The sequence below is a fragment of the Durio zibethinus genome, chromosome 16 (genome assembly GCF_047325235.1).
Source record: "Durio zibethinus cultivar Kanyao isolate XHJ-2024 chromosome 16, ASM4732523v1, whole genome shotgun sequence".
Lineage (NCBI taxonomy): Eukaryota > Viridiplantae > Streptophyta > Magnoliopsida > Malvales > Malvaceae > Durio > Durio zibethinus.
The window spans coordinates 23,479,496-23,501,523 of NC_143177.1; the positions used below are offsets into that span (position 1 = coordinate 23,479,496).

At 36.7% G+C, this 22,028-nt stretch overlaps 4 protein-coding genes and 1 long non-coding RNA gene across 6 annotated transcripts; 1 reads left to right on the forward strand and 4 right to left on the reverse strand.

Moving 5' to 3' along the window:
- Positions 1-201: 201 nt before the first annotated feature.
- Positions 202-5,034, reverse strand: LOC111296712 (guanine nucleotide-binding protein subunit beta-2-like). Its single transcript, XM_022891152.2, has 6 exons — positions 4,473-5,034; positions 4,279-4,373; positions 2,468-2,892; positions 1,603-1,960; positions 869-982; positions 202-653 (listed from the first exon to the last, which is right to left on the reverse strand). Exons 1-6 carry the CDS (start codon positions 4,576-4,578, stop codon positions 618-620), a joined length of 1,134 nt encoding a protein of 377 aa, XP_022746887.2. The 5' UTR covers positions 4,579-5,034; the 3' UTR covers positions 202-617.
- Positions 5,035-6,285: 1,251 nt separating this feature from the next.
- On the reverse strand, positions 6,286-11,208 carry LOC111296719 (glucan endo-1,3-beta-glucosidase 7-like). Its single transcript, XM_022891160.2, has 6 exons — positions 10,548-11,208; positions 10,081-10,376; positions 9,574-9,942; positions 8,053-8,376; positions 7,074-7,371; positions 6,286-6,581 (listed from the first exon to the last, which is right to left on the reverse strand). Exons 1-6 carry the CDS (start codon positions 10,606-10,608, stop codon positions 6,544-6,546), a joined length of 1,386 nt encoding a protein of 461 aa, XP_022746895.2. The 5' UTR covers positions 10,609-11,208; the 3' UTR covers positions 6,286-6,543.
- A 520-nt stretch (positions 11,209-11,728) lies between these two features.
- On the reverse strand, positions 11,729-16,471 carry LOC111296734 (cyclase-associated protein 1-like). 2 transcript variants are annotated; one of them, XM_022891179.2, is made up of 10 exons: positions 15,412-16,471; positions 14,966-15,134; positions 14,471-14,535; positions 13,656-13,965; positions 13,417-13,564; positions 13,207-13,316; positions 12,993-13,048; positions 12,861-12,917; positions 12,528-12,671; positions 11,729-12,056 (listed from the first exon to the last, which is right to left on the reverse strand). In XM_022891179.2, the coding sequence occupies exons 1-10, from the start codon at positions 15,685-15,687 to the stop codon at positions 11,970-11,972; spliced, it is 1,422 nt and encodes a 473-aa protein (XP_022746914.2). In that variant the 5' UTR covers positions 15,688-16,471; the 3' UTR covers positions 11,729-11,969. The 2 variants fall into 2 exon arrangements, with proteins under 2 accessions (XP_022746914.2, XP_022746922.2); XM_022891187.2 differs by having other exon boundaries at positions 11,916-12,056; positions 12,528-12,696.
- Positions 16,265-16,514, forward strand: LOC149514460 (uncharacterized). The gene is made up of 2 exons (XR_016328765.1): positions 16,265-16,394; positions 16,462-16,514. It is a non-coding gene; the product is annotated as an uncharacterized LOC149514460 (long non-coding RNA).
- Positions 16,515-16,753: 239 nt separating this feature from the next.
- Positions 16,754-20,464, reverse strand: LOC111296750 (putative receptor-like serine/threonine-protein kinase At4g34500). Its single transcript, XM_022891197.2, has 7 exons — positions 19,770-20,464; positions 19,189-19,293; positions 18,970-19,092; positions 18,220-18,390; positions 17,963-18,092; positions 17,671-17,880; positions 16,754-17,114 (listed from the first exon to the last, which is right to left on the reverse strand). The coding sequence occupies exons 1-7, from the start codon at positions 20,300-20,302 to the stop codon at positions 17,004-17,006; spliced, it is 1,383 nt and encodes a 460-aa protein (XP_022746932.2). The 5' UTR covers positions 20,303-20,464; the 3' UTR covers positions 16,754-17,003.
- Between the last annotated feature and the right edge of the window lie 1,564 nt (positions 20,465-22,028).

Below are 22,028 nucleotides of genomic sequence, written 5' to 3' on the forward strand. Positions count from 1 at the left end.
AAGGATGATGAATTCTACGAACGATATGCAGAAGATTTAGTTTATTGAATCAGTTGCGCTTTGCAAATATCGGGGCTTTCATCACACTTAGAAAAGGGTTTTGCTAGAGTTTTGGCTTCTAGTTGATAGAATTATCGGACACAGACAATGCCACGAGGGAGATTAAACAGAAAGGAGGCCTAATCCCGAGCTATAACAATCTGGACAGTTAAGAAGCATTGACCCGCTGTAAAGACAAATGTTACATTACACATATTGGGGGAAGGGATTAAAACCAAAGTCAAAGACAATTTAGTTGGTAGCACTCAGGGTACAATTAATTGTTACTATGAGGAAAACAAAAATTTATGACAATCAGGAGCAAAGCTAAGAAATTGCAAATCAACCTTTCTTCCAATACAACTTCTCAAGCAACGCTACCTTTTATCTTTCTTCATGCACTAATCGAATTGGCTCTTGGACATGAAAGTTACAAGATTAGGGTTTCCCAAAGCACGAAAATGACTGAAATACAAAAGGATCTTCCAGATATGACACTGCAGGAAGGACTGCATCAGGAAGAATGGGCCTGAGGCGGAGAGGACTCACAATATGGAAATGATTTCCTGTCTTAGGACTCAAATTACCTTTCTGTACCCTCCAAATGCCCAAATCTGCCACATCAAGATCGATATCACAAGAAGGATAAGCAGAAATTCTGAATTTTCATTTTCCCATTCATATCAATACATACTAGATTCAGTTTGAAAAAAAAAAAACGAAAAGAAAAGAAAGAAAAAGAAAGAACAGAAGAAACCGACTAGGCATGGTTGGTTTTTCATTTCTACAAGTTGCAAATGCATTTGATAAAATGACAACATAAACTGACCTTGAGGTTTGTATCCCAACTTCCTGTACATAAGGCACTACCATCAGCTGACAAACCCAAACAGCTAATTCGGCTGTCATGTGAGTTCTGGAGAGATCCCAAGTTCAAAACAACCTGCCAAAAGAGGAGGTGATTAGAACCAGTGCCCACTATATGCCAAAATGGAATAAGCTATAAATCATTTGAGCTCATGCTTAATTGCAAATAGTTGAAAGAATGGGAGGAAAAAAAAGTTGAAGGTCCAAGGTACCCAAGCTCAAAAGTAAAAGACAGACCCAGGCAACAAAAGGAATTCATTAATTTAACGACTATAACGCACTAAATTTGATGCCTCATATGGTGCATTTCAGCCATATTTAACCTGAAGAAAGGTTGCAAACTCAATAACACTCTTTATGCTTTCAGCTAAAGTATTTATAAAGCATCTAAGTCAACAAAGCAAAACCATATGTAGGGCTACGCCAGTACAATTTAGAACAGTGTCAAAACCAACAAAAGCATGAGACTGCCACTGCAACATAAAAGCCTGGGAATCACCAATGTTGATGAGCAGGGAAAAACCATCATGAATAAGAACAAATAAAAACGTTATGCCTAAAGCAATATGTGAGACAAGATTCAAGAAAGAATTGAATCTTCATGCAGAAAATAAGCTTTATGAAGATATTAAGAAACAATTCAAGTTTGAGAGTTAAGAGGGCTGGAAAGAAGAAGATGATGGTTGAGTTTTGTACCCTTGCCAATAAAGTGTCCCATACATAGCAATCTCCATTTGAGTATCCAGCAAAGAGAAGTCTTCCAGAAATGGAGAATGCAATGGATGTCACATGAGGAACCTCATTATCACTAGGCTGCTGATAGTATACTTGCAACTGGTGACCGGTTCTGATGTCAAACAACCTGCAAGTTCCATCATCTGATCCAGTTCCAAACCTATTGCCATCTGGAAAGAACTTCACAGTGTTAACATCACCCTCGTGACCATGAAATGTACGCACTGCTCGACTTGCAGCTCGAGTATCCCACAACCGTGCAGTAGCATCACATGAACCAGAAACAAACATCCTTGAGTTTGATCCATTAATTGAGACACTGAAACAATGAAAAATATAACATTGTAAAACAAACTTATTATCTTTCATAAGAAGTTTCTATAACATTACACTTCTTGTAAACATGAACATAGCTGGTCATAGGGTCCGTCACATGACTAATAAAAGTAGAATAAATCAATGCATGCAATTTAAAATACAGAAACAGAGGTTCAGGTTTCCTCAAGGTTCTAACCAGCAGTTAACAAGTATATCAACCATTATATTCATGGAAACTTTCCTGTATCAACTTCATACCCAGGCCACTTTGCAAAAATATTGAAAAGCTCCCTAAATGTGAATCAATGACTGGGTAATCCAACTAGACCAAAACCAACTTCCCTTATGGTCGATTCACAATGTCCACTATTTTTTTTTAACTTCTAGATAAGCACTTGCTATGATCTTGTAAAGATACCAGAGAATGAGTTTTCATTGGACACAATTTCCATTAAAAACGGGCTTATAACAATATATAAGTTGAGCTAACTTAAAAACACTAAAATACCTTAGCACATCCGCAGTATGTCCAGATTGAAATTCTCCCCCAAAAACAGAAGTTCTCAGGCCTGTTGTAATATCCCATAGAACACATGTCCGATCACCAGAACTGGTAATAATGTGAATGTCTTCATCTGGAACATATTGACAACAGGAAACATAGCCCTTATGCCCACTAAGTGTTTTTGATACTGGTAGATTCCCATCCCTGTCAGTTGGTGAATTCAAGTTGAAAATAGAGCACATACTATCAAGACCACCGCAGGCAACTGATTGACCTGTTGGAGAAAAAGCACATGTCATAACCCATGCACAAGGCAGCTTTATGGCATGAGTTTTCTGGCTTGTCAGAGAGTTCCACACAATTAAGCGTCCATCCTGTGATGCACTGACGATTCTATTCCTTTCTGGAGTCCAATCCAATGAGTATACCTGCATATTTCTTAGAAATTAAATACAAACAGATTACACCATCCATAGTTAGCACTATGCAAGTGATCTACAATTGAATGAAATTTAAGTTGATTTTTTTTTGGATAAGTTGTAGTTTATTTATCCAAGCAAGCAGTGTTTTGCTACAAAGTAACTATCCAACTGTCTGTACAATTAACTAACAGCCAATTCTAGCATAGCCGCATTTAGGTTCCAAGCATCACATAACTCTTTATTGATTGCATCTGCAGAAATATGGCTCAGGCCCTGTAACCACATTCGGACAGCATCTTGAATTTGATTTTGCAGCTGTGTTGTTGTCTCTTCTTTTCGCTATATGAGGTATATGCAGGCATTCCATGCTAGTCTAAAAATGATGGATATCAATGCTTTCCCCTTCAATCTATTTGTTGCTCAATTTAATTCTGAACCCCGATTCTCCACTACTTCACAAATTCTGCAAAATTGAAGCAACCACTGCTAGGCTTCTTTCGAGTACGCACAGCCAAAGAACATATGATCCCTTGTTTCTGCTTCAGTCTTGCATAACCCACACCTGTCATCAGTCCATTCCCCAGGCTCTCAGCCTCTCTTTGGTTGGTAGTCGTTTCAGTACAACCATCCAGTAAATCAATGAGTGCTTAGAGATAAGGTATGTGAACCACGTTAGCCTGTGCCATCTGGCATTTTCTTGCTTACTCCATTTTCCAGCTTAATGAACTGGCAAGCAATCTGCCTTAGTCACAACAACTTCCTCCAACTCCAGCTGCTTTTAGTTGAATTTAAGTTGATTTTTTGTATCATCATGCAGTGATAAAGGGGCTGTATATTTGTTGAAACAATCAAAATACCCATATATTTTAATTTAACAGCTGCTTTGTTCCCATTTCAGTAAATGACAAGGGGGGAAAACAGCTTGCTTCGGCCTTCATGGGGTCTCACTGCCCAGTATTAAGTTTTAACTAGGTTATGTAATAAGACCAAATCACCTTTTTTGACTTCCAACAAAGCATTTCTTGTTTTCAGTTATTTACATAGCAAGAAGTATTCCTTGTTCCTGGGAGAAAAATACACATGCAAGTACACAAACAAGACTCATTCACCCACTTAGGACAGAAACATAAACTCCGAAAACTACTAAAAAGATTGAGGTGGTGCCAAAAATCAAAACATGAAGCCTGTTTATCTCCAAATCATGCAATGAAGAAATAAGCAAGAAAGAAAAACAAGCAACTGCACTCTGCCAGAAACTTTTGCAGATTAAATGAAGAAACCCATGTCTCAAAGCAACTCAATTGTAAATAACTAGTAAGCAAATTCACTTCTTCAAACTTAAATAAAAAAATCATCAAATCAAAAATTGTCAATAGAAGGCTAAAAAGTTACCTTGCCAGTGTGACCTTGCAAGGTCCTGCAACAAACCAGATCGGTTGGGCCAAAAGTAACTGGAGTCCTCCCATGCGAGCTTGCATATCCGGCAACTATTCATAATTTACCAAAATCCAAACATATCTCAGAAACAAAAATTCAAAACTCACAAAAACGAAAACAGTAAAAAAAAAAAGATTGAGAATTGTTACCATCAGTGTCGAGCAATTGCTGGCGTCTCTGCCTCAATCGCTCTCTTAGATTGTTCATTGTCTCCGTCGCCGCCGCATGCCTCTCTTTCAGCTCCGCCACTGACATTTCTTTTTTTTTTTTTTTGCTAAAACTTTTAACTCAAAAAAAGAACCATTTTTATTAGTTTTTAATCTTATTTCTTGTGAGCTTACGAAATCAAGGCCTATCTATCTATGGTTTCAAAATTAAAAGAGAAAGAAACCCAAAAAAAGGAAGGATTTTTTTACAGTGAAGGTAATGGTTGTAAGTAAGATTCTGAAGGAGAGCAAGAGAAGGGTTCATGGTTGGCTTGGTAAGGTTTTGATGGTGTTTGACTGACGCCGCCAGGCCCACCTCATGTTCCACGTGGATCTCCTCTGGGACCTCCCCGACCCAAACTTTTTTTTTCCTTCTTTACCTGGTTAAATTCTCTGTTCCTCGTCCATTGTCAAAATAAAAATCTTCGTCAGTTCTCCCGTGTCAAAGAAAACACAGAAGCCAGAAGCCAAAGCAGAAAAGTAATTTTTTTTTTTTGGGTTGGATAAAAAATTTAACCCAATACAGCACTATATGTTGAGTTTGGAGATACGTATTTGACATAATCAAATGTTTAAAGAAGATGATTGTTTGAAAGTCAACCCCTAAAACAGAATCAGTCTTCCATTCCATGGGAGTTGCTCATCATAAGATGACAACAGAAAACAAATATAGGAGTCGACATTATAATTGTCAAATTTTGATTTATGTTAAACACATATAATGTAATTATAACATCATTATGCTTTGAAACGGTCTAAAGCTGATGTTATATGAGTTTCAGACATGGCCTGTTGCCAAATGGTTGACACCACCAACATTGTCTTCCCATTGCCATGATATACAAGATGCAGAACCAATCTCTCTTTTTGGTGTTTGCCATTTTCAAATGATTAAGTAGGAATAAGTAGAATTTGACAGTGAAAACAAAAAAAAAAAAAACAATAATAATAAATTAAAGAATGACAGGATCATTTCCTTTTCCTTCCTCTTCAGTTCTGTGTAATTTGTAAAGAAATAAAATTTAATTGTTCCGTTACTCTTGAAAGAAAGCCAGACAGCTTAGCCACTGACAACAATAGAAAATGAAAATTGCTACCAAAAGCGGAAGGCAAAAAATGAAATCCAACAACAACAAAATAAACCCTTTTTGTCATAGTGCAAGACTAATTATATGAATCATATTGAATCAGTATGGTTGAAATCATGTCTTAGATAAGTTCAAAAATGTAATTTAAAAAAAAAAATTTCACCAGTCCTTTTAGTAGAAAAATCAGTGACTGTCACCCACCATTTGGGAACTTTCCCAAGGTACATTTGCCTTTCAGTCTCCTAGTCCTGGACCATTTAAAAAGTTCAGAAGCCTGGTTGTTTTCAACAGGTACACAATGTCAGTCTGAGAATTTTTTTCAGGACAGCTTGAATTCAATTTGCACCAGAAAGACAAGAGTGTGCTATTCCAGAGCAATTTCTGAAATCTTTGGGATTTAGAAACCAATTTTCGCACAGGCAAACAAAACCTCCATAACCAAACCTTACATTACATTGAAAGCTGACAGAGAAAGAGCAATGCAGACGTGATTTTTGACTAAGAAGCAAAACTTCGCAATCCTTTCAGTGTTTGTAATTTCAGAACACAACAGGTAAAGAAAATCAGCTGAAACTTGACATAAATCAAAAGTTTGGGCATAGAAAATGCCAAAATCATAGACTATAATACATCTATGTATAATTGGATGCTTGATAACATGGCACACAGACAAGAAAGGAGCAAGGAGGACCCCATTTTTAACCAAAGTTTCAACAACATAATTGCACTTTATCCACAATTTTCTTCACCCCTAACTTTATTAGATTAAATAATATAGGAAGAAAGAGAAAAGCTACACTAATGCATCGAGATCAAAGGTTAGAGAAGAACTTTGCAGTTAAAACTTTTAAACAAGACCCACATGGTACATAAGGCCCACACCCTTTATTCAACTGTTCAATTTCAAATTACATTCATCAGCCTTTTCATGTGCTCTCACCAGGGTAGATGCAATTATCGTAACCTGCATTCAAAGGAAATTTTTCATTCAGAAAAAAAAAAAAAAAAGAACAAACAATGAAAAGGAGATGCTTGTCTTGGAGAAAGGCATGGTTACTAGATAAAAGTGTATTGGAGCTTATTCTATATGACAAGACAGTAATAAACCTCAAAAACTAAAATTTCATAATCTTCAGATTCCCAATGGATGCTAAACCCAAATGGAGAAATGTCAAAGACAAACCCCTTAAAGCTAGAACTCTTTAAGGATAACATGTTTAAAGATTGCGCAGATACTATCAGCAATACCACAAAGAGAGCATAATCTTTACTAAAAGTCCATTTTCCATGGGTTCTTTGATAAGTCTATTCATATCATTAAAAGTGGACAGTTTTTGATTCCTAGACTTATCCGTTTGCCCACCAACATGTGCCTAAACGAACCATAAAATGAGCAACTTTTGATGTAAAAGATCAATTTTATAGAACTGAGATATAATGGAGCGAAGATATTTACTAGGATTTTGGGATGTTAGTGTTGCTGTCTGTGAGAAATCACAATTCCATGGATTCTTGCTAGATATCTGGTAGTAAAGGTTCATGGCATAAGCAGCATGTGATGCTAGAGTATTAGGCTCAAAACAGGCGCCTCCAGGTTGGATTGGACTGCAGTCAATGCCTTGGCCACAGGCATAATCTAGACTTGACTGCAATTGAGCATCAGAAATGCCAGCCTTTGGCACACACCAACCAGTTGCAGTTGGTTTTGGTTGTGGAGTTACTGGAGTTACAGAAGTTGACGGTGTTGACGGAGTCTGGAACATAGAAAAAGCATGAAAGAACATCACTTGCCACACAAATGCATGCCATCAAGGAATTCAAGTAGCCTACTTACATGTTCCTAAAACTCATAGCAGCTACTACAATGGATCATGCAATTCAAAAAGTTTAGAAACTTTCTAAGAACATTTTCACCACCCCTTTATTTGGTGGAAGAAATTCATTTTTCAGAGGCTAAAAGACTAATGGAAATAAGATTTTGCATTTTTTACAGCTCGGGAGACAGCACCTGATTTGTGGTACCTAAAGTATATTTCAAAATTAATGTCATGCCTTGCCTAGCTGTGATTACTAGAGTAAAATTACTCTAAACTGGTTTTGTCATATGCCTTAAGATGGGACCATTATCACTATAAATTTTACTGCATAACGCTGGACTATTGTCTGATCACTTTGAGCTTCCACAATACTTCATCTCTTAAAGCTGGCTTCAAATTTTACGTTCATATTCATCTAGTCTCCTGTACAGTGTTTCCCACTATTTACAAGAAACCCAACTGTAAACAACTTTCTATCAGCTTTTTGCCCCTGTGATGAAACCTTATAAGATTGTAAAAAAGCTCCTTTAAGAATAAAACAATGGTTTCTTCACCATTATTGAAATGGTTTTTTCTTCTTTTTTTTTTCTGTTAAAATAAATTAATTAATTGACTCACCTGACTATTCTTTGAAATCCCAGCATCGTATGTCATTGAAAGGTCAGGCCTGAAAAGTCCAAATGCCCGTTCAGAACCAGGGCCTGGTTTCAAGTCCTCATCATAAAGTGCAAAGAGGTATGTATCCACAGATTTTCCTGGCATCAATGGAGTTCCAACCATTGATCTCAGATGTGCTACCAAATTCCCATTATAAGCTTTTGCATTCTCCATGCCAGGTCCAACTTCATTACTGTCCCCGCTATACGGCCATCCTGTCTCAGCAACCATAATCTCAACATCCTTGAACCCCATAGCGCTCAAGGCAGAATGCACTGCATCAACCTGCGCATCATAATCAAGTCACTCAGCTGCCAACTGATGGATCAACTGCTAAGCCAGCATGCTAAATCAAATTCAAACAGAACAATTTTCAGTTAATTAGGACTAACGGTAAATATTTAAATGCCATAATTAGTGGCCGAATTACTATATTCTGGTAAGATTATAATCCTTTTCCAGAAACATGAGGGTAAGATTTTTTTGGACCTTTGTTAAATGTGTATGATCTATCCTTCCACATCCAACCATAAACAAAATTCTGGAAGATCTAACTTAGAATTATTGCCATGGCCAGCCTGTCACCAAGCACAATAAGTCACATCAACTACACTTAGTGCCTCCCATTATTCCATGAAAAAGCCAAGAGGAATCAAAGAGATATAATACTTAGTAGGGAGCACCAGACCACTTCAAACGCCTAGAGTTGACTCTTTCTCACACAAATGAATATATCACACGCTTTGTGTACATGCACAATGATTTTTTTAGTCATTTTATAGTAACAAAAATTCACAAAATAACATAGCCCAGATCTTCCCTTTCAATGGAAACTTAATCAAACTTTGCGACAAGATAACATCATCAGCTGCCCAGATCATCATGTCAATGAAGTCAATATAATACCAGTAAAATAATATCTATACTAATAAACTTCAATTAGACCTAGAAATTCTAAATCTCCAAAAGTATAAAACTAAAATTCTTCAAATTATTTGGCATAAAAGCAAAAACCAATTCCACAATTTTACCAAAGAAAAAATAAATTGTGGGTTTGAATCAAAATGTATATCAAAACAATGACAATTTAAAACAAAAGAATTCATGCGATCTAAGCTTTCAACATCCTACGCCAATGTTGTGGACAGTGACCAGAATCAACGTCTGTCCCACGTTTGTTCCAGACTGTTGTCTATCGACACACATGTCAATTTTTTACGGGGCTTGGTTCAAACAAAACTCAGCTCAGCCGATATAAAAAAAAAATTGGTTCACACGTGAATGAAATAATTCCACCGACAATTAAATAATAATCAAATTAAAAACTTACACAAAAATATTCTCATCTTCCATACATGGCTTGTAAAAGATTACTAATTTCATTTATTATCCCAAATTTTCGGCTTTGGAAAATGCATTTTGGAAACAAATGCTGTAAAAAGAAAAGAAACTACCAAGCAAATGTGTTTAACCGTAACTAACCTGAGCATCAAACATGTTCATGTACTTGATCCCGTTTCCAGAGTCAACTCGTCCCGCGTTAGGTTGAAACAAGCAGAAGGCAAGCGTTTCAGGTCTTGAGTCACTTTGATAAGCGAAAAATGGGTATGGATTAATAGCAAAAGGGGACCCGTTGTCCTTCTGGAACTGAAGCAAGCCTTTCAATGCCGTTTGATAACTCGGGCTAAACAACCCGGAAGATGGTGGGTCGGACTGACTCAACACCGCCATTGAATGAACCGTTGAAACCTTGATCTTTCCGCCGAGTGAGGCCGCGCTAAGGGCACTTTGGATATTTTGCATTGCAGGTAGAAGCTGGTTTATCAGGTTCGGGTCATTTGTAGTCAAAACCTGTCAATACAACAAAAATTTTAATCATGAAGTAACAAAAAAAAAAAATCTTTTTCTCTTAAAAAACATAGCTATTTTAATCTTTTGCAGAGTGGAAAAAAAAAAGAGAAATTGTAAATGGTGATTTTGGAAAGGGACCTCATTGCCAACAGTTATAAGGATGATGTTGCTAGCAGGGTAAAAGGGCAAAACATTCGAGTTAATCCACTGAGCAGCTGAATTAGGATCCGAGGCCAAAGCAGGAACATCTCCATTAGCAGCTCCAATAACGATTCCAATTCCAGTGTTAGCTAAAGCTTTGATAATGGCTGGATCCGCTCCGTATAGCCTAACCTTCTCTATCGACGTGGATTGTAGAAGCTTTGCGGTGGCTGATGGCGGCGGTAAGTTGTCTGCTACTTGGCCATAGTTCACTCCAATAAACGTCTCTGAACCTATTCACAAAAAAAAAAAAAAAAAAAAAAAACCCAAATCATGAAACTAAGGCAAGTTTTAAGTTAAGCTGTTGAAATTTGAAAATGAAGTAACTGATAGTGATGCTGTTTTCTGATGTTTTCTGGTGAAGGAAAAGGAAAGGGTTGTCGTTTTGGTAGTAGGAAACTTACTTGAGAAGTGAAGGGAGGCAAGGAGGAGGGAGAGGGAGAGTAAGATCAAGAGAGTTGCCATTAAAGGTAAGAGAGAGAGAGAGTGTGTGTGTGTGTGTGTGAAGTGACTCAAGTGGAAGTGTTTTTCTGACCAGTGAGTATTGCTTATTGCTCAAGCTGAGTGTTTGAAACTTGAAGGGGATGTGATGTGTAACTGTTTAAGGGGCAAATTTAGCAGCAGCAGTGCAGCAGTAGTATTAGTTTATAAACATTTAAAACAAGAGAAATGGTGAAGGAAAGTGGGCTTGGAAAAAGTTTGGCCTTTCGGAATAGTATAGAAAACTCAAAGCGGGGTCCGATTCTGAGTGGAAATTTGACATTTCAACTACCTCATGAATGGGACTGGGACCGATTGTCCTTTGCAATTTTCTGGTTTTCTACCCCTGAATGACGTAGTTTTTCTGGTTTTCCTTTTTGCTTGTTTACTTTGGGCGTGGCAGTAAGGAGGGGGCAAAGAGGAGGACCATTCATCGAAGGTTATGGGGTGATCTCATTTCTTTTCTAAGACCAATCAAATTGTATTTCATCAACGCCCTTTCCAGGAATGAGCTAGTAGGTTTTTTCTTTTTCGGCCAATAGATGAGTAGAGCTAGTAGCTGAAACCTCTCTATACTACCGCAATAATGGCATTAGATCCGAAGACTTCAGTTTTGTGCTACTAAACTAATTTTTTTATTTCAAATTATAATTTGAATTATAATTATTAAAATTAAGAATTTAATTTTTTTTAAACAAATTATTAACGGTTGTCAATTAATCTTTTAATTTTAGTTGTTCCGTTGAGATAATCTTAAATTTATAACCACACCGTATCATCCACAAATGAAGCAGCAATCCTCCGACTCTTTTTCTGTGCGGACGAAACTGGTGTCACTCTCTCCTCCCTGTATGCGTATTGGAATAAAAGGAAGGGTGAATCGACTGTGCAGAGTTTGAGCCACCAACAACGAAGGATTGCATTGCAGGCAGCTTACCCCACTTTCAAAAAACTGATCTCCCATTGAAGAACGAAATAGAAGTAGCAGTAGAAAGACCGGTTTTCGTATGGCGACAGTTCGAATCCCGGCCCAATCCTATCGTTCAAATACAAACAAATTCAGCACACTCGACCCTTGATGTTGATTTGGAGGACCACATGTATGGACAGCCCCATGAACTACGACACGCAAGTTTGGCCTTTTTTTAATGTAGAACATTAAAATTAAAGTTCCAATTACAACATAAAAGTTGCAAAAAGCTCAAACTCATCAAAAAAAAAAAAAGATCATGGAAGAGATTCAAACAGTTTGAGAAAACTGAAGGAATAAAAAACAGACAGCGATTGAATCAAGGGTATAAAAGAAATCAAAGCCACCCTCAGCTGTAGCTTAAAGGAAGACTCAATTAACCTCCTGAGTGGGAGACTGGAGCAGTTTCAAGATGTCCATCCTTAAATGCATGGATATACTGTTGCGGCAAAGCGTGCTCCCCCTACAACACAAAACATGTAACAGTCCAAGCACTGCATAAAATTGAACTTGGTTACAAAACCAGTTTCTTTTTATTTGCTTACTTTTCTCTAGGTTGTGTGATCATAACGATAAACAATGTTGTAAGGAAACCCAAGTAACCATGCCATTCCTTTTCTTTCCAAAGTAACAGCTAACCCCTTTTATATCAAGACTTCAATTTTATAATTAAATTGTAATTTGCATTTGCCATTCCTGGTCTTGCTATTAATATTCTTTCAATTTATATCCAGAACAAGCAGTTGGCAGACATGAATATTGCAGTTCTAATACAAATATTGGTTTTTATAGGACATGGCAACCCAATGGATGCCAACTATTCTACAAGTATAATAAATGAATTCCAAACAGGTGGATGGAGAATTTAGTTAATCAAGGAAACCTTTAAAGCCAAAAGGTTCAAAAAAACGCGAGAAAAAACTTGTCAACTTACCCAGTCACCATCAGACTTAGCGGCAGGTACTAATACATTGATCTCATTTGACTTTGCCGTTGTTATAGATGCCCCCAAAGAATCTTTGCTTAAGTATAACTGACAGCCTGATGTGTTGTCCACTGAAATAGTTGGAGCAAAACCCTAGAACAGCCGCAGAGTAGATAACCTTAAGTATTAAAACTGTCAATCACTAATTACAGAACTAGTATGTAGAACAATATCAATCGAAGAGCATAGAACAAAAACCCATTGTGTGCTAATTTATGGAGCATAACAAAATGCTCGGTATTTGGTTTCAAGGTATTTATGTCAGAAGTAAAAGAAAGATACCTGACATTGCACCTCAACACCATTGCAGTTTACTATTTCACAAGCAGCCACAACGTCCTGTCAAGCGTAAATGAGAAAATGTTATGCTTCTGAAAAATATAAATGCTGAAAATTTGTCTTCATCCTACAAACCTTAAATACCACTCCCATCTTAGTGCATTTGTCAATTGTTATATTGTTGACTTTCCCTGCATAATATCACAACAATGCTAAGTTGCTCTTACTTTTCAATAGTCATCTCTTTCAAATAACAAAAAGAATCACAGGGCCAAAGCAAAAAATTACACATGTAAAAGAAACTACAATGTGGTGTTCATAAATCATGCAAACCATACAATAAACTTACCCTGAATCTGCAAAACGGAATCTTTGCATCCAAAAACATATACAGACTGTTTGGCATCACAGTCATCAATAACTAAGTTCTTTCTTCCAACTTGGTCCTCAACAACCCACCTGCCAATAGTACAAGAAATAGACACTTAATAAATCAAATACCACCACCAACTACCTAAATAAAAGTTAAGAGAATCCTACAGAAATCATGCACACTTACTTACGACCCATTTGCAGCTCTAGTTTCGGTGGTCTTGCTTTTGAGGAAGAAGATGAGCTGGAATGTGTTTCCTTTTCACCGGCACTAACAATGCCTGTTCTATCTGTACGGTTCTTTGTCTTCATATCAGTAGAAACCTTCTTCAGGCCTAGACATGAAGAGAATCATATCATAGTTGCGCAATATCAACACAAAAGATACAGGAAAACAGAGAAGATAGGGAGGGGAAAGAAGACTACCAGCAGTGACATTCCCAGTATTGATTTCTTGGAAAACAGCTGCCATCCCTTGTTTAGGACGTGATGAAGAAGGTTGAGAAGGTTCCGAGCTGCAAAGTGAAGCAGGTGGAGGAGGAGGAGGAGCCGCTGGAGCACCAGTTGTAGGAGTTTTCGTTGCAGCACTAGATGCCCTTTTACCAGAAGCACTCCACACTGGACCAAGAGGATAATGACTTTTGACATAATCCCTCAGACCTGGTAAATAAAGCTCCTTCAAAGCTTTTGCCCACTCAACATGGTTTGGATCTTTGTTTCTGAACTCTACAAGAACCTGATATTTACAATACATCTTTCAGCACCAAACAACTAGACATTTTGCTCATATGTATGATCATATCAATTGAATGGACAATGTTAGATGAAAACGATACAAACAGAATGTGTTAATCAACTTACTACAAAAAAACCTACAAGCATCAAACATAACAAATATTTATATATGTATATATGGTAGTATTACTGACTCAGCAAATTTCAACATATTAAATTAAAGCCTCTTACTCTTCATACACACATATCTTTGCTGGGAAAAATTCAATTACATGAAAAAGAGAGGTTGATCTGACCAATAACAATAACATCATTGACCCAAATTTTTAAGAAAAAGAGAAGAAAATGTTAACATATGGAAATCATAAGAAGATTTAGCACCCTTGTTCTGCATTCAATGCTGTTCCTTAATTTTATTCCTTAAGCTTCAAGGCAACAGATAACATACATAATGGATGGCAGTGTTCCAGTTCTGAGTTGCTGGCTTCCTACAAATAAAGAAGTACCTTGTTGCTGTAAAATTCAGCCGATTGCCAACTTTCTTCCACATGTGCAATAGGCATGCTCATACCTTGAATAAGAAAAGCATTACCAAATATCAAACAGCAAGTGGCAGGAGATCATATGTTATTGCCATATAAAACTGTTAAAAAGCTGTTTGCACATAGCAAGACCTTCACTGGATATGCTGACCTACGCAACAAGAAGCACCACCACTCGTATTCTTTTGCTGAAGTCCTAAGCATGAAATGCACTAGTGGAGGTCATACTTTTTCCATATGGGTGATTAGTTGAAAACATGAGCCTAATTCATGTTTGAACAAAGGCAGGAATATAAATCCACACTTTAAACAAATAGTGTAAATCAGGCTCCTGTTTTTGCTCCACATAAGTTAGGATTTATGCTACACACTACACAAGAATACCTCATTGAGCAAACTAGCCATTTCATTGTACAGATATAACTATGTAAACATAGACAACAACATACATTCACATACCACAATCTTTGCCAGTGTAAGCAATCCATGCTAAAGCTGAAAGACTGTCCCCAGCACTCTTCAAGTGGTTTAAAAAATCAGATCGCCTCCCTTCTGTTATAGCATTAGCCTTCGTGATCACTTCATTAAGTGGTTTGAGAAATTCAGCCATGCCTGCCATATCAGGTTTCTGTACCAACAGAAGGGAATGCATTCAAAATTTCATGAACATAATAGAGCCACTGAATACGATACTTGCATGGTAAAAGGATAAAAAGCTGAATCATCGCGACAACCCAATTTAAGCTATAAATACATTACAACTGAGTCGAATTCACTGGATTTTAAATAATTCATAAAAATAAAATAATTTTTTTAAAAAATAACTAAAAAAAGGTTAATCAAACAAGTGGGCACAACAAAATTTGATTATATTTTAAGGAAAAGAGACCAAGTAAAACTGTAACCTCAGTTTGCTTAATCTCAATAAGTAGCTTCTTTTGCACGGAGAAAGCCTCCACAATAATCTTAGTCACATCCAGCACTTGACCTCCGATCTTCTCCGCAGCATCCGAAACCCTAGCCACATGTTGAGCCATCAGATCGTCAAACGCCACAATCGACGGATCTGAAGCCACCTCAACACCGCTATCCGGCAATCCCCTCGACGAGACTCCAGCAGCCGATAGAGCCTCCAGCCTCGCCACGGCGGCCTCCAACCTCTCTATCAGCTTCCCCTCCATACTCAAACCAACCTCTCCCTTCCCTCTCTAAAAGTGCTCGATTAGATTCCTAATTTTCTCGAAAATTTCTTAAATTTGTCTCTGGAGCAGATCTGGAATTTGATGCGATTCTATAACTACCTTTTTTCTTTTTAATCTTGAATCGCCTAAAGGAATGGGAGAGAAAGATAGTGGGAATAATTTGGGGCTTTGAGTGTTTTGTAAATGTGGAGTTATCTGTTTTGCCATTGGATTCTGGAGAGAACATGTGTAAGATAAAGCGAGATTATTGGTCTGGAGTCCTATAATGGTGTGACCGCAAAATGATAACCTTCACACAGCCATGGCCACATGATACCAACTACCCAGTGCACTTCCAGAGGCGTGCAGACAGTACAAAAAGACAACTGCAGAATTGATTTACCAGTATGGGGCTCCCTTTCGGAAGCAGTAACATGATTTAAGCTGTTCACTCATCCTGGCAAAAGGTAATGCCATTTCTTGCTAAAAACAACAGGGATTGGCTATTTCAACAAACAATGACATATCCGGTGTCCGCATCAATAATAACCATAGTGTAGTTTACTCGACGTCGTCGGCGAAAGCAACATGGTCCATAGATAACCTTGTTAGGTGGTAACCGAATATTATTGAAGCATTTCCTCTTCTGTTTGGAGTTATCATTTGCCATACGGGTTTTTCATTCTCAGGCACTTCTTCTTAATCTGGTAAGATATCAGTGTTTAAGGTCTAAATTAAGTTGCAGATAAGTTAATGGTGATTCTATACTTGCAGTGGCGGGTTTAAAATTGCTGGAGTAATAATATATGAATTCACGAGTTTCAATTCTCCATGGTATCCACAGTGTGGGATTTTTTGGTAAATCACGAGAGAAAGAAGTTTTACACCTCTGCTCACATCAAATACCATGAATGTCAAAGCAGAAACTCTAAAGAACTTACCTGCAGTTACAGATGCTTATTAGTTAATAATTGGTGCTCGGAACATGTTGCAGAAGTGAAAAAAAAAAAAAAACGATTGTCACTCGAATATAAACAAGTGTAACAAGTCTTTGGCAGACACCAAGTATGTCAAGGTTTCATCAATGTAAGAGGATTGACATCCTTAAACAGACTGGCATACATCAAATTATTGAAAGGCGAGTGCGTATTTACAAGGCTCGTTGAAATCTAAAATGCCGCAGTGTATCGACAAAAAGTATCTAAGTAAGCAAAATTATATATGCATATATGCACATACAAGGCATGTAATATTTTCATGTAAACTAATGAAAAACTTATTCTACAACATAATCTACCTCAGGAACCATAATGTCTTCATCTCGATTTCTCTATATTAACATTCTCAACGTGCTTCAGAAGTGCCACTTTCATGGACGTTCGCACAGAAGATGGAACAGTATCTCTCTCCTGCACAGGCCGGTGATCCTGCAGAAAATGAAACAGGTAACAAATCAAAAACAGCTGAAAGCAGGGGAAGACAGAACCATTATATGATGAAAAAGTCTTCCCAAAGAAATAGAAACGGGTAATGATCTTATGGATATAACCACAATTAGATTACTACATTAGCATGTTTAAGGTTTTCTTTTAACATATTAAGTATCAGCATCTGTTGGCCCATGGCACACCTGACGTCTTAAGAGCTCACTGTGCATAAAACTACTCGTTTATAAACAGCATGCACTAAGTAGTAAGGACTCAGTATGTCTTATCAGAGTGATAAAAAGAGTTATGACATCTAAAACTCAACAAACCCAAATGGCTCCCTTTATTGAAATCTCAGTATTTAGGAAGAACAGAAAGGACATTGACATTCATGGAAAGTAAATGAGAATATTCTTTTCTTGACCAGCAGGACCAATCAAATCTTAATATTAGAATTAAACTGACTACAAACCATTAAAATAAAGGTATTGTATGTTATTAATATTCATGGACTAATGATAAGGCTATGCAGAAAGCATGTCACAGGAGGGCTTACAGAGCAGAAAGGAAAGTCATCTGCCTCAAGCATATGAACAATCTGCCCCATTTTTGGGCGCTTATTGGCATCCAAATCTATACAGCGGAGACAAACAAGCAATGCTCGTTTCAAAGCTCTAGATGAGGGTTGAACTTCAATCAACGGATCCACAAGTTCTTCTACACGACGACTTGCTACCATACCTTTGAACCAATCAACGAAGTTCATCTGAAATACATCAAACAGAAAAAGTATTATTAGGGTGTTCTGGCATTCAATGAAGGTATTGCAAAAGAAACACTGTTTTTACCTCTCCAGGTGGCCTAGAATAATCAATCGGGCTTCTCCCGGTAATTATCTCCATGAGTAGAACTCCAAAACTATAGACATCACTTCCCTCATTAAGCATGCCGGTGCTTGCATATTCCGGGGATACATAACTGTAGAGAAACAACAAATATAACACAAAAAGAACCAGTGGTGAAGGGTGAAGGGTGAAGGGTGAAGGGCATAAATATATTTTTCATCTGCCAAAATATAGACATGGGACTATGAAAATGAACAAACCCAAATGTCCCCATGACACGTGTAGTCACATAGCTTGCCTCAGATCCCAAGAGTTTGGCTAATCCAAAATCGGATACTTTTGGGTTCCACTTTTTGTCCAGAAGAATATTACTTGATTTTACATCACGATGCACAACTTTAGGTTCTAGCCCTTCATGCAAATAAGCTAACCTGCAAAAGAAACAAGAAACATAACAATTTAGTGGAGGGAAAAAGGATTGAAGTGTGAGCTACATCCACTGCTTACAAAAGTTAAATACACACACATGCACACAATACTACCCATTTTAGCAGAACACTCATAAATAAAAACAGCTCAAAAGTAGATGCCATTTTAAGATTAGAGACTGGTAAAAATTTACAATAAGAAGATACATCAGGGTATAGAAGGACTTGATGAAATTTCTCAAGTATTCTATAAAGACTTTATAGCAATTTTCAGTTTTCAGTTTTTTTCTTCCTGTCACTGGATTTGATCCTATCATTAAGGTCTAAGGATAATAAGTAACAAATTTAACCTTAGACTTATAGGAACACAAATGACACAATTAATACTGCGTAAGATGGTACGCAGTATGTCACTTTGAAAAAGAAGTCGAATTGATTTTTAGCATGAAACAGCATTTGGGAAACCAAAAGTATTCCGCTCATTGTTCAACATTCAAGCAGAGGCAACATAAATAAGGCTTCATATGATAGGAAAAACGAAAAGAGAGAGAGAGAGAGAGAGAGAGAGAGAAAACCCAGCACCCTTTTGCCGTTTCTATTGCAATCTTCATTCTTATATCCCACGTAAGAGGACTAACAGGCCCAACATCACCATGCAGCCATTGCTCCAAGTTCCCATTTTCAACGTATTCATACACAAGCATCCTGAATAAATAGTAGTAGTAGTAATTCAGTATTGCCAGTTCATTTCCATTTAAAGATATAAGGGTTTGTCTGTCAAGTGGCACATGTAAAAATTACCTTCGATCACGTTCAGCGCAGTACCCAACTAGACCCACCAAGTTCTTATGCCTCACTTTGCCAATGGCTTCAACTTCCACGCTGAATTCCTTCTCTGCTTGGCCCCTGTCAACAATGCAACAGGAATTTTGCTTAAAGTAAGTAAATAAATTAACAAAACTTGATTCAAATTTCCCAGTCAACAGTAAGGACAAAACAAGAAAAGACAAAGAAAAAGAAAAAAAAAGTCAAAAAAAAGTTTCATTATTTTAATATTAAAATAAAGGAACACCAAAGTAAATAAAGAACAGAGCAACCATTTTTACTTTTCCTAGCACCACGCCACCGAAGGAAGATTTTAGTCAAATTACAATGTTGGACCCCATTTACCAGAAAAAAAATTAAAGTCAAAGCTGCAATTAGAAGAACATAAAACATAATTTTTAACAATTTTTAACAATCTGTCTTGGATCTAGCATGGATAATAAAATAATCAAGAGAAAGATTTTCCCGGTAATTGCTTTGTCTTATTCCCTAGAAACAAAAGAGTAAAGCACGATCTCAAAAGTGAATACTGAATATAAGAAGCTTCGTTTACGTACTTGTTGTTAAGCAGATTTTTTACAGCAACGACAGAACCGTCTTGCAAAATGCCTCGGAATACGACGGCGTATCCACCTTCACCGATCACATTTTCCTCGGCGAATCCACGTGTCGCCATGTCGAGCTCCTTCATGCTATACCACCGACCCCACCCGATATTCTGAACATCCGCCGACAAGTCACTGGCTCCCGAGGTATCATCGCTAACACCTTCGCTACTCTTCTTGGGAACCACATTTCCAGTTTTACCCTCGTCAGTAAAGCAATCTACATTTTGATCTAACGCCTTTATCTCCACGATCTCTTTAGAGACCAACGGGATTAGACCTAAGCTATGCTTCACTCTCCGCTTGCGCGAGTTTCTGTTTAAACGGAAACACAGGAAGATTGTAAAAGAAAACAGAAGAATGAAGACTACGAGAATGGAGATTACTAAGTAGAGTTTAAGGTTGAACAGCGGTGTTTTTGATGAAAGAATTTGAGTTATAGAGTTGCTTTTGTTGTCGTCGTAGGTTTCGCCGGTGACCGGCATTAGTTCCGGCGATATATTGAATTTTCTCGGGAAAGTGAAAGAAAATGTTAAGAGAGAGAAAGAAAGAAAGATTCCAATGAGGGCTTGAAGAGTGGGAAAGTTAGGGGTCGGAGGGGTTTGGGTGCTTCAGAGAGAAAAAAATGGAGTTTCAAGTTGATTTCCAGTTACGGAGACGATGGGTTGTAAATATATTGGGTTTGCATATGCAGGTTTATTACGGGAATGCCACTGTTGACTGTGTAAACAATGTTGTTAACTTATTAAACGTAATTAAAAATCTCGAATAATATTTTCCAAGCTCATTTACTAAACGAGCAGATTCTGCACTAAGGATTGATTTGTTTAATGATTATGAACAAATTTGTTTGACGATAATTTAGAATCCGTTCGTTTGTAACTCGTTTAAATATTGTTTGTTGTTGGATAATAATAATAAAAATTAATATTTATTAGGTATATTTTAAGTTTAAAGGATAAATTAATTTTTTTATTAAAAATTATTAATAAATAATTAAATACATTTTTAATTTTTATATCGATTTAATACGTAGTACCACGTCAACTTAATTATATTATCATCTTATCCCATAAACCTTTCATTTAGATTTATAAATAAAATCCCCTGAGCAAGGATTCAAATTACGGTTGTGGATACGTTTTCGATCACGTCGCGTTTGTCGTGATTGCGTATATAACGGAGATTATTACGATAATTACGATTATCAATGTCGTAAATTTTTTTTTTTTTATAATTTATTATAAAATTTAGTAATTATAATTATAATAATAAAAATTAGTACTTATAATTTTTAAAATAATTTATGATATTTTAATTTTTATTTATAAATTAAAATGATTTTTTCATGTTTTGTAGTGACGATTCAGAATAAAAATGCATATTATAAATATTTTTTTTATTATACTTATGAAGTTCAAAGATATAAATATTATAAATACATATGATAGAAAAAATATATCTTATATGAAGTTAATAAATATTATAATTAATTTAATTAAAAAATTAGTGTTGAATATCTAAAAGAAAGAATGAGAACTGACGGTCCTCGCACTGAAAGAAGTGGAATAAGCAAGCAAATAATCCAATAAGTGATTCTCCTTGACCCGAAAAAAAAAAAGGAACCAACCAAAGTGATTTTCCTTGACCCAACAAAAAAAGAAAGAAACAAACGATCTTCGCACTTGGCACAGCTTCCCATTTCAAGAAACAAGAAGAAATGAAAAGGGAAATCCGAGCTTTTCCACGAGCTCATGCCAAATTCTCTCTGAAATCCATAATGAAAATGACCAACTTATTGGGGCTAGGAAGCACCCCATCCGGTCGAGGTTGATCGGCTGCAATGACTGCTCGCGGCCATTATGATTGTAAATTTCATTCACAATCGAATTTTGAGTACGTAACGGTGGTAGAGATTACCGAAACCGTAAAATAGCGGCCGCAATGCTGTTACACAACTGTTATTTGAAACCCTACACCTGAGTACAATCCATCTTATCTATATTTTTTCTTTACTTTCTTATTTTCATCTCTTTCGAATCTCATTTATTCAAGTCTTTAGTTTGAGTGTTGGAGAGCAAAAACAAAAAACAACACTCTCTGCTTTTACTTTTAATAACTTTTTTTCTTGTGATTTTAAAATATTTACTCCTAGAGCTCGATATCAATAATATTTTTATATTATTATTATTTGTAAAATTAATTATTTAT